The sequence below is a fragment of the Cynoglossus semilaevis genome, chromosome 11 (genome assembly GCF_000523025.1).
Source record: "Cynoglossus semilaevis isolate Cse_v1.0 chromosome 11, Cse_v1.0, whole genome shotgun sequence".
Taxonomy (NCBI): domain Eukaryota; kingdom Metazoa; phylum Chordata; class Actinopteri; order Pleuronectiformes; family Cynoglossidae; genus Cynoglossus; species Cynoglossus semilaevis.
The window spans coordinates 7,669,139-7,697,093 of NC_024317.1; the positions used below are offsets into that span (position 1 = coordinate 7,669,139).

At 38.0% G+C, this 27,955-nt stretch overlaps 1 protein-coding gene across 1 annotated transcript in view; it reads left to right on the forward strand.

Annotated features, from left to right (window-relative positions):
- Positions 1-13,746: 13,746 nt before the first annotated feature.
- suclg2 (succinate-CoA ligase GDP-forming subunit beta) overlaps positions 13,747-27,955 on the forward strand; it is a 63,998-nt gene continuing 49,789 nt past the window's right edge. Inside the window, exons 1-2 of the mRNA XM_008320347.2 lie at positions 13,747-13,892; positions 24,162-24,303. Of these exons, the coding sequence (XP_008318569.2) occupies positions 13,764-13,892; positions 24,162-24,303 (271 nt within the window). The 5' untranslated portion in view covers positions 13,747-13,763. The remainder of the gene's footprint in view (positions 13,893-24,161; positions 24,304-27,955) is intronic.

The following is a 27,955-nucleotide window of genomic DNA, read 5'->3' on the forward strand; positions in this document are numbered from 1 at the left end:
TTTTTGATCACATTGAATAATGTTGGCTAACCTTTAGCTATCCTTATCTCTATTCCATGGCTAATTTGTGCTTAGCACTGTGTTAGAATTTTGGATAATATTATTTTGCATTACATTAAAATAAATTGTAATAATGTTAGATGTACTTTTCTTTTACCAAACCTCTGAACCTCCACAGAAAGTCTTACTTTACTAAAGCCTTTCTAAAAGGCCACCCCTTAGTGTCACTAAAGGGAAGCAAAAAAGCTTAAAGGCTAAGGCTAACAGTGCATGAGGTGTAACATGAATTTGGGGCTGGGAAAGCTCTCACAAAAACAACAATAGATGAAATAAACACAGTGAAATTCAATTTACGGATCAATTTAGAGCCAATGAAAAAGGAGTGTCAAGCAGAACTGAAAAATGGGGCTGAGGTGATTTTGTGAGAATTTAACAATTATCCCAAACCTGAAATATGGCTAACGCTGTAATTGTATGTTTACTTGGTTTTTGCCAAAAAGTGTCAGTTTCTCTGAAACACAGAGAGAACTCACTGCATTTGTACATTTTCTAGAGCTGGATGTTGGAGCAGCAGTACCTGAGATAACCTTTCCTGTGAGACTAGATTTTCTGCCTGCCATTGGTGCCTTCGAACGTGCAGTTTTTGTATATCAAGGGACCAAAGTGTTCATTTAAAAATAGTACATGTCGTCCCATTTGGAGCAGTGGAAAAAATTGTACGCTCCAACCATTTTTCAAATATATTTACGAGAGTCAGTGTCATCTGCAGTCTGTCAGCCTGAACTAGATTTGCTATGGATCATTCTGCAATTGAACATCCACTGCTCAATCTGCCTCTGAACTTTTCTCTGCTGTATATTTGTACTTTTTTTTGGATATCTTTTATTCAGATGCAAACTATGACCAACAAGCTTTTAAAAAGCTAAGTGAGGATTTTACCAAAATGGACAAAGTTTAGACATGTAAAAAAAAAGACATCTTATGGGAAAACAAGCTGACGTTTTATAATTGGGCATTGTGGCCCACTTTGAGCTATCTCTAGAAATGGTCTCTTTACTCTTTACTGCTATGCTTTGTTGTGCTAACATTTAGCAATAACAAACCACAAACCTGTATTTACTAACTCAATTTTGGCTTTCTAATCTTTAAACCACATCACAATGATTGTCTACCACAGATAAAAGGTTATAAAAGTCATAAAAGCCTACCAGAATATTCTTCTTGTCATTTTTAATGTTTTTTTTTTTACATTTCAACAACAAATATGCCAAGGTAATTTTAAGCCCAGTTTTTGTTCACAGTAATGCCATGAAATGTTTTGATTTTTACACCACAGACTGAGCTCCAGTGCACCCTCCTCACCTCCATTGAAATTACATAGCTTTTACTTTTCTGTCAAGTGTTTTTTTACCAGCTAGGATGTTGACGAAAGTTTTCAAAATAAAATCAGATAAATTGACTGTATATTTAGTGCAGACTACTCTTTTCTTCTTTTGCAACAAAAAGGTCAAAGGAGCCAAATAATGCCATATTTTTCCACGTCTCTTTAGTGTGGGAGTTTAAACTCCAGTGCTGAGTAGAAGTGAACTGGTCTTGTAACCTCTGAGAACAGCTCCTGTTAATGTTCTTGTAAATGTCTTTCAACTCTCCTGAAGCCAGATCGTATTTCTTTTCTTTTTTATTGAAAAGAGTGCACATTTGAGTTCATAATCGCCTCTGCAGTGCGCCAGGGGCCCATTCATCTTACGCTTCCCTGATTTATGTTTCACTAATCTCAGCTCGTGGGCTTGTGCAGAGTCTGAATGTAGCTCGTAGCTGACCTGGATATCTGAGAGCATTATAAAGCACTGCAGGGAATCTCAGGCTGTGAGATATTGTGAGGAAGGTGTCCTGCTGTGAGTATACATTATATACCTAATGTGTCCAGTGCTCAGAGGGCCGCCTCCGCGGTGCAGTTATCAATTAGCCCCAACTTAGTGTTGATAAAGGAGGAAATGCACAGTAATGAGTGTGCACTGCAGTTGTGTGCGCACACACCAACGGATGCGCTACAGTCCCACACACATCTGCTGCAGCTGCTAGCTTGTCACATACAAGCTTGTGCATCATACAAACACTGGTTGTGGCCACTGCTGAATGTCAGACGCTTACACACACTAATGTGCATCACACATACACAGAGAAAAGCACAATGCAATGTTCTCACCCCCACACAGGCAATGTTTATTACTGTACCTAATGGTTTTCTTTGACAAATGTACCATCACACATTAAAAATAAAAAGTAACCTTTGTTTAGTCTTTCTGTGAACACTTGGTGCGGCTTAAATATCTATTTATTTGTAAATATCATACATATACATCAATAAGACCTTGTGTTTGGCCTCTACAAACTGTACATCAGGCACCCTTTCTGCTATTAATCATTATAACAATACATGTTTTTGTTTCTCTTTTTTATTCTTAGAAATGATGAACACACAGTAAAAGCTGTGAAGATTGTACATGTTAGCTGACTATTCAAGGACAAGATTGATTTAAAGGGAAGTATAACAAAGAGCTTTATGTAAACTAATGCAAAGTTGTCCACTGATACTTGATTCACTGATGCATTTTAGAATTGATGTTTGTACACTTTTGATAATGAAGTCAAGTCCATCTTATTTTCAAATCATCTGATTGATCTGTCATTCTTAACTGCAACTGTTTCAGAGAAGATAACCGGTCCCTAATGAATTCTACTGGAGCCATTGTTAAAAAAATCCAACTAACAATCCCTCAGTTTCTTTTTCACTGCCAGATGTCACTCCAACTGAAGATAGTTTAAATATTCCTCTAACTCCTTTTGATGAGTTGATTGATTTTATAGCCACATCACCACTAATAGCATTAGAGGATATAACCCCTTTAAGCCCCTTAAAAGGAAGGTTGTAAAGAACAGGAGATGAGCTTTGTGTCCAATGTGAAAAAAGCCTACTTTAAAAAAAAAAGAAAAATTATAAATATTCTGAAAATAGTTGGAAAAAAAATGGTGTAATTGTAAAAAAAAAAATAAAAAAAAAACATGCCAAGAATGTTATAATGTTTTTCACTTATTGAGGATTTGCTGCTGTATATATGGATATCCTAAGCCTGTTTGTTGTTTTCGGACTCACTGTACCATCACCTCAGTATTCTGGTCTGCTGTGTTTTTACTCCTTAGTGTACTCCTTAGTACTTGTTGCAGCAAGTCATGCATATCAGTCCTGCCTGTTTCTTCAGCGTGATACTGAGGCCACACGCTGACATAGTGGTTAGAGGTTCATGGTGCCAGTCCTTGCTCAGATCTATTGCCTTTCTGTCAGTTCACATGTTCTCCCTGTGTCCTGTGGGGGCAGGTCCTCCCGTGTTCTCCTATAAGCCCATATGTACATAGGTGATTAGGATAACTGGAGGTAGGTGGAAGGTTGTGACATTCTTATTATCATTCACACTATTTTAGAGCAACGATGACAACGTTGTTAAAAATCAACTTGTGTTTGATTTTCTAGTGTGACTTCCTGCCAGCTCTTGAAACAAAAAGATAACAGTACCTTACATGTAGTTTCCAGAACAGCGGTGGGTAGTAACTAAGACGGCCGGTTCTTGGCAGGGAGTCTGGTCATATCCACTGGACTCTTAGTGCAAAGTCGTTGTAGCTACTGGCTGCTTTGCCCTCAGGCCTGAGTGAATCAGAAACTAATGGAGCCGTACGCCCAAAGTCACAAAACATATCTTCCTCCATGGACTTCACAGCCATGGCATGAAAATAAAAAGTTTAAATGACCCTACCTAAACTTCTGTAAGATAGCGACGTAGTAATAATTCAGATTCTGTGCTGAAGTGGAGTAACGTGTGTCGAGCTGTTGTGCCGTTTTTTTTGACAGTCACATCAGGGAGAGCTCTCCAGCTGCGATGAAAGGGAACTGATTCATAATTCATGGCATTGTAAATGTGTAGTGCAGTGGGCTAATGGGCAATGTGCTGCTATGTAATGAACCGCTGCATAATGAAATTTAGCTATAACCGTCTGACCCCAGCGATAGGAACTCAGGCTTTTTTTTAATAAAATTGAAAGTTATGCTTGTACGCGTCCACTTTACTTTAGTGCACTTTTTGTTGAAGGTGAAGTAATTAAGAACCACATTTGCTGTAAAAACACCTCTCTTCTTTTTACTTCCACTGTCTTCAGTGGAAGTAATTGATGTGGATCTCACTGACAAAGTGACATCTAACACTGCCGGTGCACGGGTCAGATATACTTGCGAAATAAATCCTAAAAATCTGCAGATAAAAGAAAGGCAGGAGGAGAGATCAGAGGAAAAGCAAGATAAACAGAGAAAGTGCTGGAAAAACAAAGACAACGACAGCAAGCGAAAGAAGGTCACTTTCTTTGTTCTCCTGCCACATGCAGGAAAAGGCCACGTCAGTGACGTTGGCTGTTTCCAGTCGAACAGTGAGGCGAGGGAAAAGATACAGGCAAGGAGTGAATGTGAGATTCTGGAAGACGCCGGGTCCTCCCTGTCACTCCTTCGTCCCTTTTGGGTTTTTTTTCACGAGGCACAAAGAGCATTATGCATGAGTCCCAGAAGGTCTCGAAGCAGGCACCATGCTGTCACCGTGCCTCATCACACCAAGTCACACAAAGCCAACATTTGTCTGGGAAGTCACTCTGCTGCCGAACACAGTAAAACATGTTTGAATCGATGAGAGGTTAAGAGGTGATTATTCATGCTGCTGTTGGCCTTGTCCACAGTCTCGAGGCTTTCATGAAGTTTTGTCAAACAGCCACCACAGATATCCACGAATACTGCTTCATGTTTTGTGGAAGAACGAGGCGGGGTAAAAAATACTCTCGCTTGAGGTAATGTGGAAATACACCAGATCTCAACTTGGTTGAACCAGGGATCAATAGGTTCCATAGTGTAGCGGTTAGCATGCCTTTCTCGGAGGCAGAGAGCAGAGAGTCCTGGGTTTGATTCCCAGATGAACCACATGCTTGGCGCCTGCTGCTATTCCATTTGTGTCCAGTTATAGCTGCCATCGTAGTTTCTGATTCTCTGTGACATTTCAGATAGAGATCCTTTTTTTTTATAGCGTACACAAAATGAGGTCTAGTCTGTAATATCAGGTCATGTCTTCAACTTAGGAAATGCCATCTGCAATTACACAGCGATTAGACGGTGATTATCTTTGATCCGAAAACTTCTACTGTGACTGGATTATCTGACTGCAAAGCTTGAACCGGGCTTTAAGACTGTGAGATGGCACGTGCTGATATGAAGACTGTGAGACAGAGCCACATCATGCAGCGAGACTGGAATAAAACAAGACCTAGATCCTGTTACTGTTACCTTGTTAATACTGCAGTATTAATCTCCTGACATCTGTTAAATCTTTGAAACCCAGATACAATATTCCATCTCTTTTTGTAATTGTCTCCCCTTCCGAAAGCTGTTTTACTCTTTCAGTTTGTGCTACTTCGAATTCATGGTATTCAATACTAATCATTTATATTAATACACTTTTCCCCTAACACAGCTGTAGTGTAAACAAGGATACATAAATAATACAAGCAGTTCTCACAAGACTTTTTGTGTTGCAGTTTCTGTGTAATTTTCATTTCATATCTGGGCTGATATTTGCCAAAGTTCACTTAGAAACTTAGCTATTTTTATGATAGCCTCATATATCTTCTTTGATACCTATTGTAAGAATGTTTGTACAGACTGTTAGCTAGTTTAAGACAAATGTTCATCATTTTATTCTATTGTATCTTACATTTAAATATTTTTTGTTATATATTTAGTTGTAGTATCCCTAATTGTAGCAAGTTTTGTCGATGTTTTGTCTCAGCTTTAGTTCAGTTTAGTTCTAAACCTAGGTTTAATAATGTTGCTGTGGTTAGCATTGTCTGTTTTCATTAATTTATATAGTTATTTTTTGGTATTATTTTCAGTAGTTAGTAGTAACTTTTAATCAAACTGTACATCTAAGGTTATTTACTCTTAAACTAACTAGCAACTTAAGTCAGTCTTAATATAAAGAATCAAACACTGTTTATTTTGCAAAAGCAGATGATAACATCATAATGGCGAGGCCTGAATGACAAAATCGGAGTGACATATGCAAAAAAAGAAAGAGGAAATACATAGATATTATGAGCCCCTAACTTAAGAATATAAAGGTCATTTATATATATATATATATTGGCCCATGTTTAAATCAAATATTCAAATGTTTCAAACAGACATAATGTACTTCACAAAATGCCACATTGGACATAAATATATAAGACATGTTAATTCAAACTGAGGGAAGGTTGTTTTTTTTAATTTATGAACTGCTATGACTATACGTGCCAATATATTCATTCTGTTTTCAAATGAATTCAACAATGCTGATTCTCACTAAAAATCAATGCTGTATTCAACTTGTGAAGGTCAGAATATTTATATTTTTTATCTGTCTTTTCCCTCTCTTTTCTTCTGTTCTCACTGAACCCCACAGAGCAACACACCAGATGTGCACTTAGTCAAGGTGTTTTCTAGGATCTTCGATTACCTTAACGACGCCAGGGTCAGAAGCCGTTGTCCCTAAAATACCCTTTATACACCGTTAAATTGTTTAAAACTCTCTTTAAATTTTTCAATGACCAGACTCTCCCTGTTGAACCTTTCTGCCCCTCACCATGGACCCTTTTTTAAAAAGCCTGCTTTCTTTCCCTGAGGTTTAGAATAAATAATTGCCATTCATCGTGGCTCTGTGCTATCTGCTCATAATATTTGATATAAATTGCTGGCTTCAGTCAAAACCGCTTGCTGAAATGCATTAGGTGTCAAAGGATTTTATTATTGTCTCAGGTGCAGGGGAACGTTCTGCTTTGTCACTTAACCCCAGTGGTGATTTTATTATAGTGGACCACAGAGAAAGTACAGCTGAAAGGCTTCTATGCGTGCTGCTCAGGATGGGTAAGATGCGATTTAACAATAATTTGAGAGCCTGACATATAATAGTCAAACACTTTTGAAATACCATGCCCTACATCATGAAAGAAATTAGAGCTCCACATGCAGAGAGAGCGCAGCTGGACTTTTTACTCAGATTCGGCAAAGGCTTACTGTCTATTTTTCACTGGTTCAATAAAAGCCTCTATAATGCAAACTGAAACTTTGAAGGTCATCTGTTCTGGACCCCCACTAGTTTCTAAGCCAATTTTGAGAATGGAAAAAGTGGAATGCAGTCATGCTCAAATGTAAGTTAAACATTTTCATTTAAGTGCTTTTTGTTAGTATTATAAAAAAGCTGTCTTTTTTAGTTTTGTGCCACATTTTACTGGATTGTAATGTATATATATATATATATATATATATATTTTATTTCATGTTCAGTCTGAAACAAACAAACAAAAAAAACGACATCGGCAAGGTCGACATGCATGTCACTTAGAATTCCACTGTGCTGCAGCCGTGAAAGAGCCAGTGCAGACAAATATTGGTTTTGTGTCAAAAAGCTACTTGAAAGTTGGATGTGATAATCTTTCTGCTAATGGCCTGGCAAAGGCCTCCTTATTATTCTGGCCCTAGCCTCCCTCTACTGAGGGTTTCTCCACAAGGTTAATTAGTGGAGGGTCCCCTGAGGTTTTCCACGAGATGTAGGCTTAGGATAGCGGAGGTGCCTCTACACAAACAAGGTTAATGGAGCCTCAGATATGGCTCAGCTGCTTCTTTTTCCCAATGCACATGGAGAGTGTTGCTGTGACTCAGTTATTTATCAGCCTTTAAGGCGAAATGGGAGGCAGCTTTGGGAGTTTGAACTGTAGGTGTTAGCTATTGAGATGACATTCACATCTGCCTGCGGTCATTGCATTATTTAAGTAATACTTCAGCTGGCGATAGGAAATGGCACTATGGTAAGCAACCCACTTCCAATTCCAGCTATATTATGTGATCCCGGCCCCAAAGTTCAATCATCGTGTGTCATTGTGCAGCAACAGCAACAACAGAAAACATTTTTGCTACTAAAAAATGCACTCGGATGTCATTTCCTGGGAAAACGATTTTAGGTGCTCCCATCCATCAGTGAGTGCACAACCTAGCAGCCTTTGTAATGTAGGCAATAATGTTCCGTTGAGCTAATCTTGAGCACATGTGTGTATCTGTCATCACGGCCTGTTGGAAAAACAAGGGAGAAACCAGGGGTTTAAATAAACAAGCCCGGCCGTTCGTAGGTCACGCAGAATGGCACCAATGATTTTTATCCGTCACACTTTGGAGTCTCACCTTTGAATAAAGTAAGCCTTCACTCCACTCCTGGGGGCAGATGATTGAGCACAACACACCTTGGTATTCACACTCCTTATTCCCACAACCTCCTTGCCCCTTCCCACCTCTTCTCTGACCTCCATCAGGACCAAGATGATTTATCACACCAATATCCCCTTCGGTACCAGCCTGATTACTTTGATTTCTCTATTGACATTTCCTGCCGTTCCAACCACATGCATTTTTCATGCATTTCAACAGATTAGCGAACGTACAACCGGCAACCGGTTGTGGTGGAAACACCTCTGTGGTATATTCTGGAGCAGTAAGTGCAAAAATCATGTTTACTTCCTGATATACAATCCTCACCAAATTGATGCACATCAATATTTAATTACACCACTTCAGGTTTTGATTACAGCAAGCATTCAACAGCACCGTCAGTTTAGTAAACAAAAATATTTGAACAGAACAGAACAGAAGTTTTTACCGAGATAACGTACAAATAAAACCAATGTGAGGCTTTTCTTTATGCTGTTTGTAAGATTTTGAAGATATTTGGCTGGAGGTTTGTCAAGGGTTATAAAAGGCAGAAAAGGAAGAGCAGCTCATATTTTTAAAGTTTGACCCAGTCCCTCTTTGGTGACAGAGGCAGCACAGCGTGTGCTGAGAAGCCTGTGAAGGAACGCAGCTTTTCATCTCCACTCATAAGCATAGCTAACCTCCTTTCTCATCCTGTGGCGTCCTTCCATCGAGTTTCACCATGTCCACGCATGTGTGTGTTTATCAGGTGCAGAGTTTTGGTTTTGTTTTCTTTATAAATTTGCTCCTCTCCCATGCAGGGAGCTTCACTGTGTGATACTGAAGCCTAAAATAAAAACAGGGACATGTATTGAAGCCAGCATTTCAATGTCACCTCTCCGTGCGGTTAAAGTTTGTCAGCTTCAGATTTGGTATGAATTTCATCATACCTCTCTGCAGTGCAGTAAAAAAAACTTTAAATGCACAAACTCTGCATCGCCTGGACTTAAAGTCTTCTACAGTCATGCAGGTTTCCATAATAAACAGATCAGCACTTCTGATAAACGTGTCTCTCATATAGTATCATAATATCGTGTCTCTCTGACTGTGATCCAAGCTAGTTATTTCCAACCAGGGGATTGCTGCTAAACCTGCAAGAACATCATCTACAAAAACACACACACACAAACACACACACACTTAGAACCAACACATCACAAGCTCTGTTTGATGCATCTGTCTCCAAGCATGGAGACCCACGGTCTATGTTGTTCCACAACACATTAATGGAGGGCCTCCAGCTGAGTACGGCTGACAGACATCTGGAGGAGAGCGATAGCTCAGATGTGGCAGCTCCTGTCGCTGTATTGATTCACACTTCAGCGCTGACATTCAGAGCAGACACAAGTGAGGCTTTGGCAATCTTGTGTTCTTGGGCTGTTATGGATTTACGGTGCAGAAAAGTGAAAGTTATTGCAAGGGAAGCTGAGGTGTGTCAGTCAGTGCTGGAGGGAGAATTCTACTGCACTTTTCTTCTCAGTGAAAATGTTTGCTGTGTCATAATCTGGTCAAACTTTAGAGGCAAGTGATATAATACCGGACTCTGTGGTGCTTCCATAATGTAAACCTATTTCTGTATTTAGTACTGTTATATGTTGCCTCACCGTGCCGTCCAACCAATATTCAGAAAGTTCAGAGTTTGTTTGTTTGGTTTGCTGAAAATATTAGAACAATATAGTGTAAGTGCAGGTTGTAGTTGTAGTTGTAGTTGTAGTAAAATAGACTTATCTCTCTGTCAGTACTGTCTCTATCTCAATGAGAATCCCTGCAAATTCCCAAAAAATAAAGGTGAATCAGATCACACGGGCTGAACAAAGACAGATCCTAATGGTTTTAAATGCCTCGTGGGAACAGTTATTGGCCTCCACACACAATCCCTCAGTACAGATGTTAATCAAAGGTCTGACTGGGGTTGAATAGTGTTGCAGAGACCGACACCTTAGACAAGAGGGGTAGAGAGGTGGGTTGAAGATCTGACAGTGTGATCTAGAATCAGACTCAGCGTGTCAGTTTCCGGCTGTGAGCCCTGCGGGTTGTTGGCCAGACACCCCAGTAGTATTGAAGTGTGAGGTTGGGGATGGCTAACCACACGGCCTGCTGGGAGCTGTGGTCCTTGGTCTCTGGCTTTCTGACAGCATGTTGTTTAGCTGAGAGTAAACTGAAAATAGATTGTCAAGGGAAACCACAAATTAGTTGTTCTGCCTCTACATTTGCTCATATTCCACAGCTGATGAGCAGAGGAAGGAAATGATACAACATGTAAAGTAGTGACATATATATACGTGTATATATATATAAAGAGTAAAGGTTTTGAATCAGAGAGTAAACTGTGCATACAAGTTATCCTTTTATACATTAGAACAAAAGTATTTTCAATTAAAAAATTCCACTGGCCATCCACTTATCATTGCTCTAATGCGCAGTTGAAATACATGTGTAATTTGGACACACTGCAGCAGCTGAAAATACCATCCCAGGGTCCAACATGTGTATGATGCCCAACTGGTATCAGACCAGCTTCAAAGAGTCCAGTGCCATAAATAAGTCTGGGCTGAGTCTATGGCTGGCATGCTGACTGTCAAAATTGTCAAATGGATTGTGAGGGACTGTAGAGTCAATAATATTGTGGAGGACAATGACTTCACTGAAGTTTGGAAAGAAACTCTGATCGCATTGTACGATTGTAAGAAACCTTTAAGATTCACCAAAAAAATGCTATGAAGTAAATTTTGAGTTAGACGTTGCACATTTGCACTTTCCATATTAACAATTCCATCATATGGAGTAGTCAAATAAAAACATTTAAAAAACATTTAGACATACTGATTATTCTCAACAAATAATGGTTAATGAGAAATTGTTTGATGAGATTAAGATTAAGACTTTGAGTTGAGACAGATTTGGTGCTTAGTTTGTTGGCGTTTGTTCTACTCCAATAGTTAGACATACTGATTATTCTCAACAAATGAGAAATGGTTAATGAGAAATTGTTTGATGATATTAAGATTAAGACTTTGGGTTGAGACAGATTTGGTACTTAGTTTGTTGGCGTTCGTTCTACTCCAATAATTTTGTTATGATGGGACTCCTCAATGAAACGCAGGTTGAGTTTAATAACAAGTAGATTTTCTATTTCAAATCACGGTTATACATTACGCCCTTAGATTAAATGTTAAATCATTCAAAGATCCCAAAGGCATCACCAATTTTTGGGCAGAATTGCAGCATGACGGTGGTCACCACTAAGAAAGAAGAAAATGTTCTGCAAGACGAAACAATGTGCCAAATGAGAAAAGTTGAATTTCATTTGTAAAGGCCATTGATATTCTGACAGTCTCTTCTGAATATCAGTTGCTTCATGGAGAAAAGTGTCTGGAGTAAAACAAGGAAACAAGAAAATGCTTAACAAAGTCATATTTATTCATCCTGCTGCTGCCTGGCTCTTATTTGGTCTTGGAGACTTGAGTTGAGTTTGCCACTCTTCACTGACAAAAAGCGACAATGGCAGGCTTTTTATGCATTCAGCCATTTGTTGGCGTATGGAAATAATGTGCCAGTGCAGCACTTTTCACTTCATTCATGTTCTCACTGTGCTTACATTAAAAAGCAACCAAAGTATATTTTTACTTTGTGGAATATGAATCAGCAACTGTCAGAAGGAAGCAAAGGAGCAAAATGTGACTAAATGAACAAGAGGAAATCATTCTTTTGGTTCCTCAGTTGAAATCTTAGCCAAATTTCCTACTGAATCAAATCATCATTACACAGGAACTGGTTTTAACCAAACTGAACCTGATCAAATCTGCTTTAAAACAATAATGAGGATGTGTGTACATTTTATTAATCTGAGCAAAACAGGACACCTTAATGCTTTAGAGTCCACACATTTCATGGGCATATACTTGGGAAAATCGTTCATCTGCCCTGTGTATTGGTATAATTTTAGTCAGAGAAAAACTGTCCTTCTGTTCAGCCAAACAAATACGTGATACCCATCCTTGGGCGACACATCCTGAAGGTACAATATTTCCATAGCAACTAGTTTGACAAGCCAACAGTGGGTACTGCTGTGATGTATGGTTTGGAGCAAGGGTCTCTAACTCCTAACCTTAATGATCCAACATCTGGCCCCTGTACATGTCAATAATAATGAAGTTCTTTACTGTGCTAGAGTGGTCTGGCTAAGTAGGGGTACATGACCCAGAGATTTTTGAGTGGAGTGCTAATAAAACACTCAGGCACAAGTCTTTTATTTGAGTCTTACTCAACGGTTCAAAAAACAAAGTTAGTACAATTAGAGATCATTTGCTGTGATGACCTCGAAAAGGAGAAATTGAAATTTAGTCAAAGGGAATTTTAAACAACAAAATAAGATTTGCATGACACTGTTTGATTGGCTGCATTCTAACAATATATATGACAATAAACATCTTGAATCTTGATGAGATGGATTCTGCATTATTTTATTAAGAAAATGTAAAAACCAAAAAACCGACAAAAGGTTATTGAACTCATAGAAACCATGACTCCTATGTTTCAAACATAAATGTTGGAAAGCAAGGTCTCTTCTACTCTGCCTGCTGATATTTATGGTTTCTAGGTGATCATCTCACTCTCTCTCTGTCTCGCTCGCTTATCCCTGTGTCATAATCACTGCTCTTTATGATTGGTTTGCCCTCTGTGCCCTGTTGAGATGTGGCGTGTAATGAGGGCTCTGGAGGAATATGCGAGTAGGCTATTTAGCTATTCAGACAAGATCAGCTTGCACATCCCACGCTCTCTAACTTGACTTCATACCAATGCCTCTCAGCTGGTCAGAGTGATCTTTGTCCTGTTCACAAGGTCAAACACCGGTTAAAGTTGCAGTCACTCACATGTTAAAATATCTATCTATCTATCTATATACACACACACATATATATATGTATATATATATATATATACATATATATATGTGTGTGTGTGTATATATATATACACACACACACATATATATATACACGTATATATACATATAACGTATATAAAGACATATGTATATATATATACATATATACATATACGGTGTTTGTTCCAAGGAGTAAAACGTCAGTGTGAAGTTTACATGTAATCTTTTAAACATATTTTATAAACAAAAATGACTTAAATTTATAATCACATATACATGCTTAGAGAATGGAAACATGTAAAACTATGCTCAAAGAATAAGTTGCAAACGGCCATGCAGAATACAAACATTTTCATTCACAAATAGCTCACCGCTGGTTAAAACGAACCTTGGATTAGAAGTGAACTTGGGACTTTAAACTGGAACGTTAACATGTGACGTTTAGTGTCCCGCCTCCTGGTACCGCCTACGTCTTGCCTGTTGACCAATGAATGGGTGCGTATATACTGCCACATGCTTGCGACGTCACTGCTCTTCCTTCTTCGGTTCCATGCCAACATGGCGACTTCCATGGCATCTCAGGCTGCAGCTAGAGGACTGAGGGCTGCTTCGTTCAGGCACCTGTTTCTGGACAAAGTCAAGGTACTGCCTCTGTTCGCATCTAACAGCACTTCTGTCACGCGGTGCCGTGTGCGCTCCAGTCCAATGCCAGTTGTTGTTGAGCTCTGAAAGTTGACTTAGTGTGGCTGCTATGCTATTCTTAGCATGTGTGAGAGTTTTGGTAGTTTTTTTAGTTAGTTTAAAGTTTGAAAAAGAAAACAGTGCTCCTGTAGGTGATTTGACGTCAGTCAGGCTTCCTGTCATATAATTTATTTTAGCTATAAACTTTTTAGAACACGTTTAAAAATGCTTATAACGAGTAATATAGTAATACATTTAACATAGTATCATTAAAATTAGGTTAGATCCTACTGTCAGAGATTATGGGAAGAATCGCGGGTATCAGATATAAATTGAGTTTAAAAATATAACCTGATCATCTATATACAAATGTCTGTTTCATGAGTCCGTTTTTTTTTAAATTTACATTTTATTTAGTCAATTTCTTTGCAAAAAGGTCTTCCAGTTTATCAACCATACACAGTCCAGCTCATGTACATCTATACTTATCAGTTATTATTGGCCCAGTCAGCCTATTGAATGTGCAAGTTACATGCCAGAGAAGGCCCGGAGTTATAAGCCAGAGAGAAGCCACAGAGATAAGAGATAAAATGTGAGGTAACACACACACCCACACATACAAAACAAAAAAACAATCTATCCTGTAAAGCTGGCTAACTAACTGTATTTGGTTTGGGGTAAGAGTTTTTCAACGTTTCCCTGTTTGTGTTGTTATAATTTAATTTTTAAGCACATAGTCCCCCTGGTCTGGTCTTGAGTTAGTTAGTCTGTCTTAATGTATCTACCTTATGGCAAAAAGGGACAATAGAAGTGTTGAATGTCAGTCACGTGATGCACTCTGTCTCTCATTTGACATTTGGACTTTAGCTATCACAATTCTGTGCTGCACTGTGCTGACAGTGAAATGACTAATCTGTACTTTTAGTTTTTTGTTCTTTAAGATATTACCATTCTAAGATGTGCATATTGTGGTGTATTTTTGAAGTGTAAATCCACTCTAATCACAGAAACAGAATCCTAATCCATTGGATTTAGATAGATGATTCCTTGTGAAATTATGTGAACTTATTTCCTATTGCATGTATAATGCAATGGCACATAATATATCATCACCACCTTGTCACTCTTTTGTTATACTGTTTTGATGTCAGTGTGGAAAATCTGCTACTTTCCTTACTGCTACTTTTCTCTTGGTTTTAATGTACACACATTTGTGATACTGGTATGATGCTGATACAAACAATAAATACTTAGAATGCATTTTAAACACAGCCCCCCGCATCACACAGTAGATAACATCAGACTGACAGGAGTGATGAATTTATCATCGGCTCTAATCTTCATTTGAAGATAATGCACATTGTGGACAACAAATTGTGGACTTGGCAATATTATGATAATGAGTCTTTGAGTATGTTCTGTATAATGTATACTATTTCTGTTTTTATTCTTTCACTCTTGTTTTGTGTCATAAATCAAGTCTCTTAAATTTTTTTCTGCTCGGCCAGATAATCCTGAGGCTGTTTTTCACTGTCGCTCCATAGTACTGAATATGGAAACGTTTATTTTTTATTTTTTTTCCCCATCTTCTTTTTTGTTGTTCCTGCTTAGCAATAAGCTAACGGTATTGGAGCCCAGCATGGTCTGACGGAAACGCTGGAACGAGGGGTGACTCAATGAGCTCAGTCCTGAATATTTAACAGGGGAAGGTGGAGAGCACTCTGCTTGCAATGACTTCTTTTGCTGTAACTTCAAAAGATGGGCGGATTTTTCCATCTGTCTCAGCAAGAACACATTTACATTTCCTCCCCGTAAGGAATACTGGAGGACAGAGTTAGCTCTAACTGGATGTGAATACAGCTTCAACAAGGTTAATAGCCATTTCTGTTGCTGCTGTAATGCTTCGGCTTTAAACACTGCAGCCATTGAGAGATTTTGGCATCACCTGGAACGGGGAAAATACAGCAGGTGAATGTAATCCTGTCTGTGCTCCCCCAACCCTCCCATTCCCTGTGTAAAAAAATAATATAGTTGTGAGAGTGGTTTTGAACAATGTTGCTGAAACTTTGCCAGTGATTGTTGAAAATTTCACTTATTCAAAAAGTATTATTCAAAGTGTGTTAACGGACGGGATGAGAACAGAATGTTTCTACATCTCGAACATAGACTACACGAAGAACAAACAAAATAAGCAACTAGACGAGCACGGAAGTTTTTATTTTACTGTCTCTAATTTCTTGCCATAACTTTTTCTATGTAGTGTAATACCCTTTGAATATGACTCTGCATATACCGTCTTAATAACTATGCTAATTACCCAAATCCCTATCTGTTTAGACACAACAGTCAGGTTCTTCTTTCTTAAGCCTGTCTGTGGGAGATTAGACCTGCCCTGCCTAAAGACCTGCCAATGATGCAAATCTTGCTGATCTAAATCCTGCAGCAATGCTCGACTGCGCCCGTCTCTGTCTCAGCTCCTCTGTTCTGTCCCTTGATCTATAACCAACAGATGCCATTTCCCTCTTCATACTTTAATGGTCTTGGTACGGCCTTTACTCTTATCAGGCAAAACAAACATGGGGGATGTGCTCACTAATTAGAGGAAATGGCATGACCTTACACAAACGTGTAATGTAATCTATAAATGTGATCTGAAAACATCATTGCTCTACCAGGTCATTGCAAATAAATTAAATGAAAACAATTTTCCTCATCCCTAAACAGAAAATATAGACAGCATATCCCTAGTAGTACTAGGGATATATTGAGTTGAGGGACTTTCCTGTTATTTGAATACAGCTTTGATAAGTTCTGTACAAATCAAACATTCCTTGTCATTTAAAAAAAAAATCCAGTGCACCCAATGCATTGTAAATGTCTCTGGATCAAACATGTGAATCCAAATTACATTAGTACCACTGTCTTCCAATGTATTCTAGAACTTTAAGTGGCAAAGAAAGCAGTGTAGCTCCTCTGTACAGTACTATTACTGAACTAACAGAAAGGAACAGCACAACTCAGAGAGCCAGCATATGAAGCCCCTCACTGTTTGAATGCCCAGCTCACAACATGACCCTTCACAGAATAAACTCTTCTCGTCAAATACATTTCTCACACACAAATGCTTGTGTTTTAAAAATATCTTCACGACAGGAGCACTTTCTGGAAAGTCATGTTGTCAGAGGTTCACTTTGGTTGGGAACCCGTTGATAATTCATTTTTCCTCTATTCTTTCATTTTCACTGGAATATTCAAATGTTAACGATAAGATGGAATAAATTCTGCCATCGGCACTTGAGTACATAATTAATAGAAGAAGAGCAGACTCGATGGCTTTCGGAATTAGCCCTCTAATGCTTCATGAGGCATGGACTTGCTCCACGGCTGGATTTAAGTGGAAATGTGCTTGTGATTTAAACTGACCTGTTTATGCAGAAAATCCACATCAACTATGCTTCTGTGCCTCCTCTAGTCCTTTTCTGCGTGTCACCTCCATTACAGCTTACCGCTCAACACTTGTCTAATTGCAAGGCCATCCTTATTTATGAGTGGCAGCTAAGTAGAAAACTGCCACCTCTTCAGCAAAAAACAATCTACAGCAATCAGTATGGCAATGATATTGATGCATGTTCTGATGACTCCTCTCCCAAGGCTCATTGAAATGGACACTATAAATTCCTCTGCCATTTTGTCTGGTTGGTTGGCCTACTGGATAGGAAAAAAGGGATGACTTCATAACCTGTATGGGAACAAATCAATTACACAGATTCTGTGAACTGGAAATGTGTTAATTTCTTAAACATTTGATAATGCCCCTTAAGGAGCCTTTTGGTTAATTAACTCCAAAGTCATTTGTCGCCTGTAATTAGGCAGTGTGGTTTCAAAGGGGTTGGGGTCTACCCATGACAAATAATGAGGAATTTAACCTCGCCAGACAACTGGGGATACAATTATATAAAGTCAGCTATTCAGAGCCTTTGGAAGAATTGTCAATTCCCTGTACAGTTTTATTGAAGAAACTCTATATCAGTATCAGTAAGTAAAAAATATTGCAGCCCTACTTTAAAGTAAATACACTCAATACATAACTGAGAGAAATAGCATGTCTTTTCATCTTTAGCATAATTTCTGACAAAGACGGAAAACAATCAACTAAGCTTGGCCTTCCAAGAGGTGGTAATTGTTGTTGCGTTTCTCCCTGCAAAAACAAATAAACAAATGCCAATTGCAAAACATTTTCAAGCCTTATTGGTCAGGTGAGGATTGACTGCTGAGGAGCAAATCTTGTATTGATGTGTTAAAATGTTTCCCTAATGGATCTCCGCTAAGTTTTGTATTAGGACTCAAAGCTATGTTTAATAAATATAGCAGGTGAACGAGTAGCGTTTGTCTTGTGTTGAGGCCATATCCTATCGCTGTCTTTCTGTAATCCTTTAATGCACCTCTTTATGGTGTGTGTAAAAGCTATATGCCTATGTATCTAATATTTATAAGCGTCTGGAAATAAACACCAATAAATTATGGTAGTAATGGAAATCTGTTACCTATTATTGACTTCTTCTGACTCTTATTCAAGTGTCCAATTGGGATTTAATTGACCTATGAAGCAGTAGCTGCTTAGAATTAGTTTAACTAATCATCAGTCATTGGTGTTTCTAAATTGTTTGCTGTTGTATTTTTTTTAGTGGAGTACTGAAAGCTTGATGCTTAAATTTTGCTCATACTTAAAGTAAGAAAAGGTTAAGTTTAAATTGTAATGAACTGCAGAGTCCTGACTATCCAAACTAAATAGCCTAGCTTCTACGTACAGTATAGTGCTACAAAAAGTACTCTTTGCATTGACTGTGGGCAGTGAAAAAGAGAAGATGCATGACAAATCTGCATGTCCGCCTATCAATAGTGTTTATAATGTTAACTTTATTCCCCTCTTCTAAATGATGTTTGCTGTCCCTGACTTGAAACTCTGATAACAAATGGGATTAAAAATGGCACCTTCACTTCTTCACTGCTGCTGCCAGTGTTTCTCAGTCGGTATTCTCCCTACAGGCACATTCATCATGACTGCAACATGCTACACAGTTAGCTGTTACTGGTTTCTAGTGATAACGTGCCACCAAAAGATTGATTTTAGAAAAATATTTTTTTTAAAAAGTAGCGGGAATAGGAGGCCAGGAGAGAGGGATGGACACTGAGAGGCATAAAAAATTATCAGAGTACATGGAAGTGAATTTTTACCACTGGTGCTTAAGCTGTGCCTGTGATTGCAGTGTTAGCAAAAATGCTTTGCTGTGCAGCATATTCATCATAAGCAATCCAGAGTTTTTCAGGTCAACACAGTTTTAGCCCAAAACATATTAGCTGAAAAAATGAATAAAAGAAAATTTAGAGGCAATTCTTGACCAAAGGTCCAATGCTCAGTTCATGTTCAGTTCCCTGTATTTAAGAGCCTTAGCTAGTACTTTTATAGCTAGTACTGTCTTTAGGACATTTGTAGTACTGATGAAAATCTTGGCAGTTGTGACAGACTGGATTGGAAATCATAGGCTGGATTATATTCTAAACCCTAAATATTGATATACTGAGGAAGATTCTAAGCCTGTGATTAGTGACAACTTTTAGTTGGCACTAAAACTTGTAGAATACAATCAAAAAATCTTGTAATTCTTGACAGTGGCATGGCTTTCATCAAAGTAAAGGATTGCCTGCTTTTTATTCTGCAATTTTAAACCTTTGAATTTTTGAACAGCAGATTGATGTGCTGCACAACTTTGACTGTCGTCTGTTTATGGGCCTCATCAGTGGTGATTGCCTGCTTTGTAACCTTCCACTATAAATTGATGCTTATGTCTCTAATAAATTTTCCAAGGCGAGCCAGAGCAACTCTGTCAGATGTTGACTTTTTGACATTGTTTCTGCTCTTTTTCAAAGTGATAAAGACAACAGCTTCAAATTAACCTTGGGATATTGACCTACGGGGAAATGGTGTGAATGTGACATGTCTTAATATTACTTTGCAAAAATCCTTTCAGTATGATGACGCTGTATTTCTTATCTTTTTAAATTAAAAAGAGTGGTTTGACATTGAGAATTGAGCTCTCAGGCTAAGCCAGGACTTGGCATTAGATGGCCTGGGTCCTGATGTTGTATGATGTTGTGCTGTCTACCATATGGCACAACCTAAAAAAAGTTCTGAAGTATTGTCAGCTATACCACAAGTGGCACTCATCCTTCAGTGTTACAAAGACAAAGTCATAGTGACCTGATGCAGCTGCTGCAATTGCACTTCTGTCTTCTTTGTGCCTTTGTGTGACTGCAGCCCTGTTCTGAGTGCTTTCTGAAGAAAGTGACCGTATGGTCACATTGTTTATTCAGCATGTGAATGTTTGCGTTAGGCTTTTGTTCGCTTTGTCAATATATTGGCAATGATTACTGCATACATAATCTGTACTCGAAGGTTCAGTTGTTTCTCTTAACGTTTGAACAATGGCAAAACAAGCCAGCAAAACAGCAATCAAAATCAAAATTTTTCCAGATTTAGAGAGTTATTTACACCACGTAATTGACGTAATTACTAAAAATATATTTCTGTTTTATATTATATCATATTTTCTAGAAGCCAGCAAGATGGTGCTAAAATTAGTATTCTTTCATTTTCTTATCATTTTTACTTAGTGAAGAAGTCAGTAAGAGGTTTTTGAGACATTGATACAAAAACGTCTCTTTGATCAGGATATTAAGTGTCTTGAGAATTGACTGAATCAGAGCACAAAAAATGATTTGGAAATTTTATTTTAAGTCATTACAATTATGTTTGCCACAACAAATGACACTGCTTGGCTCTGCACCGATGCTTATTAATTCCTGCATCAAATGTTTTCTGAAAATAGCATCAAACCACACAAGGAAAAAGCCTTTTGAAATTCTGATGGATTTGATATTCCAATTTTTTCTCTGAGTGATTATTTCACACCTGAAACTTTGATCAAAACTTGAAGTTTCCAACTTCAAACTTATTTAGTGTAGGACATTTTTAGACTTGATCCCAAAAGGATCAATTTTTTTTTTTTAATCTCAAATTCAGAATAGTTCCTTGACATTTCATTATCTTTCATTGAATATCAAGACACCTGCTTTCGAGGTGCTAAAGGAAAACTCTCAGAATGGATCAAGTTCTTCTTGAACGTGGTTTCGTCTTTCTTTCGGCATTGGCTTCTTTTGCAATAAAGGCAACCTAGCTGCATTTTATGACCACCTACAATAGCGGAGCATGTTTCCCTGATCTATGGCAAAAAGACATGTACATGCTGTAAATGTTGACCCTTTAGATAGAGGCAGAAAGATGCTGTTCATCACCATGTGCCACTTGTCTTGGATACATTACAAGAAAGACACTAAATGCTATTAAGTGTAGAGGACACTTTTGTTTTTGTTTTTACCAAGGGGTGTAGCACAGCCTGGTATATATTAGTTCCTTTTTTATTTACTGTGTTTTATGCACGTGTTTAAAGTAGGCAGAGCTGTAGTTGGGTAGAAGTCAGTAGTGTTGTCTCTTGAGTGCTGCTGCTGATAATTACTGTAGAGAGAAGGTCTCCGGAGATTTGGGGCCAGCTGCCTGTTTACTGGCTTATCTTCCTCAATGCTTCACTGGCATCCACTATGTAATTTTTTGTTCTAGGGCAGACATGCAGGAGTTGGACGTTTCAGTGAATTTTTTTCTCTATTATGAATAACCTCAAGTGTTATTTTGAATAGGTTGAAGTGACAACTGTTTTATGGCCATGAGTAGCCACACCATGGGAATTTAATGCAAGAATTAAATGACTCATATCTTACGAAGAACTGTGTTAACTGGCTTTACAATGCCTTTACTTTATAGAAAGAAAAATGGAAACTTGAACACTTACTATACATATTTATTTTACAGAAGTTGTTTGAACCACCTACTGAGTGTCATTTCTCAACTTTCACATGTGGCATCCAGGTTTAACACACCCAGGATCACTCACTGAACATCTGTCTCTCACCAGTTAAAAAAAGCATTAAAACACCTAGGTTATCTAAATTAATGATGAATCTATTTATCATGTTCACCACGTAATTATCACAATGCATGCATCAAAAATTCCTTTTGTTTTTCCCATTAAGTGCCAATTAATGTACTTTTGACTTTAAAAAAATTATGTTTCTTTTTGTTATTTGTATTGACTGGGTTTTATTGCTAGATGCCCTTCCTCGTACAAGAATCCCTATATATATATGTAATGAAATACAGTATCATGATCTCGAATTTCTTGCAAATAACTCACCATTTGCTTAATCAGTGTGAAACTCGGGCCTGTTTCGGTGGACACAATGCTGATATACTCACAGAAATTAATGAAAGGCACATAGATCTTCAACACATCTGATTTTATCCCTTTTTTAGTTTTATAGCCATCTGCTGCCACCTAATGAACGAGTATTCAATCATTATGGCTGTTCTGCTGTTGCATCGACGGGTGTAGACTAATTAGTTACAGCAAATATAATAAATAAATTTACTTGGTTCACCTGATGATCTGTCACAACACACTATTGTGCCACATCACACCACATCACAGTGATTGGCAATCACTGCACTATATACGAGTGAATATACAAAGTGAATGTTGTAGAACGAAGTTAAAGTTTGTGTTACTGAATATAGCTGTTGCCAAACTTTAAATGCTCAAGGTTCTTTTCCATTCCCCCTGCGTTTTGCCGTTGGTTACTGTCAGTGCCAGGAGGCAGACCTCCAGCTCACACGGGTCCCTCAATAAGCTATAGCACTTGTTTTGGAAATATGCAAAGTTTGCTCCATTCATCCATCATCCATTCATTTCTACTAATGACACTGTGCTGTTTATTTTGTCAATGTGCACACGAGCAGTATCTAACAAGTCCCAACCTACAGAGGGTAAAATGTATGTAATACATAAAATGTAATATTTTTTGATACTTGTAAATCTTGTAAAGGATCTGAGTTACTCACAAAATACAGCATAAAAGTGAATTATTAATTATAATAAATTATATTATTATAATATATTATTATTATTATTAAATTATAATTAATCATGATAATGACTTTTTTTTCTGACTTACATGCAGTCGACAGCACTGCCTAGATAAATCATCTGATTTGTTTTAACCAAATCTTATGACATAATTATGTCTCAGTTTAGGACGTTCTCTATGTCCTTCGTATTCTTTGCCTTATGCTGACCAAACAGAAAAGTACAACTAAAAATAAAAGTCCCAGGAGTTCTGTTCACTACAGAAGCGTTGTTGGACACTTTTAACCTAAATGTTAAAAAAAATGCATCTTGGACTTCTTGGTTTCTCAATTACGGGCTCCAGACCCTCCTCTGTTTACTGTGTAGCTGTGAAATCAAATTTATCAGACTGTCTGTAACATTACAAAGTGTAATAGCAGTGTTATTTTGTCAGTTGAGTTCTCACTGGGTAGGAAAATATATATACCAATGCACGCTGAGCTATAATTTTAGCACGCAGTCCTTGTTTTCATTTCACTTTAATGGCCTTTTTTTCTTAATGACTCCCTGAAGATCTGTTTTGCAAGACCATTTGCATGCTTCTACGTACACATACAAGTGGTTTGTACTGGTGCTGAAAGGTTGTCAAGCATGGCCGGCGTCTCTCTCCCTCCCTCCCTCTCTCTCTCTCTCCCTCCCCTTCTGTCATATTAAAAAGCCAATAGCTATTTAATACAGCAACAATAGTTGGGGCTGACAGGGCTTTTGTCTGCTAATGGAGCAGACAGCTCACAAGCTCTCTTGCTGCTTGGACCATGCCAACTGGAAAAGTACTCAGACTAATTTTCAAAGTTTGGGTGTACTTTGATTTTCATTATTTTTATGTAATTTATTTTTAGGAGAATGTCTTTATTAAAAGAAATCGTGTACAAACAGACACAGTATATAGACACAATGAAATTGCGAGTATAATGTATGCGTGAAGCAAAGGCATTTTACCTGGTGTGTAATACAAAAAATCTAGATTAAAACTCATTACAGTAGAATAGAATAACATTTTTTGTCTGGGTGAGGCATCCAAATATTTTGGAGAACATTGTGTCATGTATAATTCCTTCAAAATTGACATCTGCAGACGCAAAACCCTTACTCCTGTGTTAAAGCTGTGTTTTGACCTGAAATCAGCCTCATTCATCCTCTGCCACCTTTTCCACAGTGCACCACGGTGAGTCCCAGAAGATGGCTGAATCTGCAAGAGTACCAGAGCAAAAAACTGATGCAAGAAAGCGGCGTGGCTGTCCAGCGTTTCTATGTGGCAGACTCAGCTTCTGAGGCTCTGAAGGCAGCAAAGAGACTCAGTGAGTAGGATGGAAGAACACACCTGTTTCCACGTCTCACTTATACATTCACAGACAGGCAGACCCATCTCATTCAGTCTCCTTTGAAGGGCAAGAGCAGCTGCCTTTATTTTTGTTTTATTTACTACAACAAGGCTTGCTTACATGTTTTTTTATTTATTATTATGTGATATTTACCCTTTTTGATTTCTACATAGTATTATAAAACAGGAATTATTTTCAAGGGATATATGCTACTTGTTCTACACAGGCAATGTGTGTTTCCACTCATGTTAAAGTCACATTTAGAAGCCTATGTTAAACAGTTTTGCTCAAAATTTAACAGCTGACAGCTTCAACCGCTGATGAACACACAAGCACACTGCTGTAGTCCTGAGCAGCACGGCAGTAAATATTTTTGTTCAGAACAAACAAAAGCTTTTTTTTCTTCTTTATTTGGTAAAACTCTGTAACATTTGGACCATCATCTCTCTACAAGATCTGAATTTGCAATGGAAACCAGAATCAAAAATGTGGTGTGCTTCTGCCAAACCATTGCAGCCATCTTGTGTAGTTTTAATTGTTTACACACAGTACTACTAGTTCTATTGGATGCTGCTGCTAATAAAAAGATTATTTTTGATCTGTGATTTAGATGTAATATCTGTGAAATTGTACTGTGAGATCTAACAGTGTTGGTCTTTGTCGTATCGATCTTCCGTCCTGCCACAGGTTGTGCAAATGGCCGTGGTTAATCAGGGCTGACGTTTTATCAAGTTAAATCACATCTCTTTGTGTTTACTTAATGTATGTGAGGAAGCCACTGTTGTTTAAGCTTTAGTGGCTCTGTCAGCCTGGTTTTTCATCACAGCGCTCATCCGTGTTAATTGTTTTCACAGCCTCTCATGTTCATCATCTCACACTTTTTCAATTTTTTTGTTAAATCCTATTTAATAATCTTCCATGTTTATTTCTCAAATAATCACCTGATTCCATGTCAAAAAGTGACTGTGGCTCTGAATTTATTACTGTTTCACTCAGCGTTCCTCCTTCTACATGCATTTTGCAGTACATGGTATACCACAAGGTTCTTTGCACCAAAACATAGTTTTACCTTTGGCTTTTTTAAAATATCTTTCATAAAACTCTGTTTAATTTCATGTCTTCTCCAGCTACAGCAGCTGTAGCATTCTGAAATTTTATCCAGGTTGGCTGTCTGCCAGCCATCTTACTGCTTTAAGGCACCAGTACCTGCAGGTGCTGCTATCTTTTGCACTAGTTATGATGGAGAGAGATAAAGTGAAAATGAAATAAGAGTGACATATTTCTTCAACATCACCTATTAGAAAGAAGACAGCACAGAATCTCGTGACAGAGAGGCAAGAGAAGAATACAGGGCATGAGAGGAAAATATTAACTTAAAGGTCAAAAGTTATAGTGCTGCATATGAGTAATAAAGAACATTTTATTGTAAACCACAAATTATATTGGAAGCAAAAGGCTACAGCAGAAAAATATGACCTCATGGTTATGGTGATTTTTTTTTTATTTATCTTTGCGTTATCATACTTTTATTTGTTCTTCAGTATAGAAAACTCAGAAATAGAGGAATCTGTAATAATGTTAAAAAGTCAGGTATCTTGTTGTATCTTGGCTGTGTTTCCTGGAATTGGTGGGTTAAACTCAAGATCCAAAGACCATGATTGTGAAGTTGTCTGTTTTTCTACGGCAGTTCAGGATATATCTTAATATGTAATTCTTACTAACACAGAATTCTTATAGGTTTACAGGGTAAATTACCCAAATTTTATGGCAGATCATTTTTTTGTTTTATGTGGTAAAAGAAACCTGGGTTTCTGAGTTGAGAATTTAGGAAACCAATGTGTGTTATACAGTAGTGTAATACCTACACAGCTACAGTTAGTATTATTAGTTTACATAATACACAACTACTGCACATATTACAGTATTCCCATTAGCTATAAACCACATAAGAGAGTTTTCCATTCTCAAATCAAGAGACTCTTTAAAAGTATTTTATTAAATTCTCCAGTATTACCCAGTTCTGTCTGTAAAATGTATCTGCAGCAAGATAATAATCCTAAGTATTTTTCCTTAGTGTTTTGTCTGTGTCCATGTGGTACTGGTCCCTGCTTCCTTTTCCTCATAGTGTAATGTCATAATGTCTTTGTGTTTGGCTCACATTTGATGTTACACATGAATGTTTTTCCAGTGGGATACAGATGTAGAACAGGAACTTCTTGGGTCATGATCTCTTGAGCTGAAAAACAAGCCATTGAATACCAACTCCCAGATGATAAAGGAATACCCAGACTGTAATAGTTGGATAAAACACTTTTGTGGTTTTTTGCTCGAAGGAACATGGGTTTTGGCAAAATTTTGGGAATATAAATGGTCAGACTGTTAGAGCTGAACAGTGGTATTGCAGTTGGATTTTCTGAGGTGTTGATATCCTTAAATAAAAGCGTCAGTTGCCTTCACACATGACAGACTAGTAAGGCATGGGAATACAGATGCAGAGAGATGGCACATGTTGGCACATGTTGATCAGTTGCCCTCACCCCCACATCATTCCATTGTTTCTATTGCCCTCACCATGAAGTATGTGGTTGTAGCTATGTTTAATATAAACATTTTTCTCAAATATAGTTGCTCATTCTGCTGAAGTGGACAGATTTAGACTTTCTTCTACTCACACAATTGCTCTATTGTCAGTAAAACCTGGACATCTGCTATGGATGACTCGGTAACTTGAATGACATCTTTAGATGAAAGGTTTAGACCGTGGCAGATGGGTGACTCGCATCCAATTAGCTACCAATAGAAAGAAGGCTTTGTTTTTTGTGGCTCCACACTGGGTGAGCATCACAGGGAGTCGATCAGAAAGTCCAAAGTTTTCCTAATGTGTGTTCTACTAAGATGTGGAAAGTGTGGCATGTGCACTTCTGCCATCTGTCCAAAACCAGTGTCCCAGACTCACAATCTTTTAACTTCTGGTGTTTTGTGAAGATTACCAACCATAGTTGGAGAAGTTACTTAACTATTGTGACTCCAGTTACAAGATAGATGGATAGATGTAGTTGGATAGATAATATTCAAGCTGGGAAATTACAGGTGTTGATCATTTAATGATGTGACTGCAGTAATATTTGTTGAGGACCACTCCACTCGCTATTAAACTCATACAGTTCCTGATATTGTCTCCAGTTTCTGTTGTTCGATCTGAGTTTGGAAAAGTTTCTTTTGGTGAAGTAAGGCCTGTTTGCTTTCTAGCAGTCATAGGATATTCAGACAGGTTCAGTAATGAATATAGATTTACTGTTTGCCTTAGAAGCTTTCATGCCTATCCACTGGCACACAAATGTACATCCCGTGTCCTGCTACAGATAAAGAGAATATAGAGATAATCCAGTCTGCTTTTTTGTGCTGCAACCTGTTTGACAGATGCATCTGTTGAGCAAATTTTGATGGATTCTCAGCCTGAATTCTAAATCAAAAGCACTTTTTCCCTCCCATTCCTTGCTACGATAGCCTTTCATGTCTGCCATGTCTCCTGCCTTCCACGGCAATCATTCATTGACAAAGCGGCATCAGGAGGAAACATTTCTGCGGCTTCTTATCTGAACCTCATGGTGAGGCTCTGTGATGAATG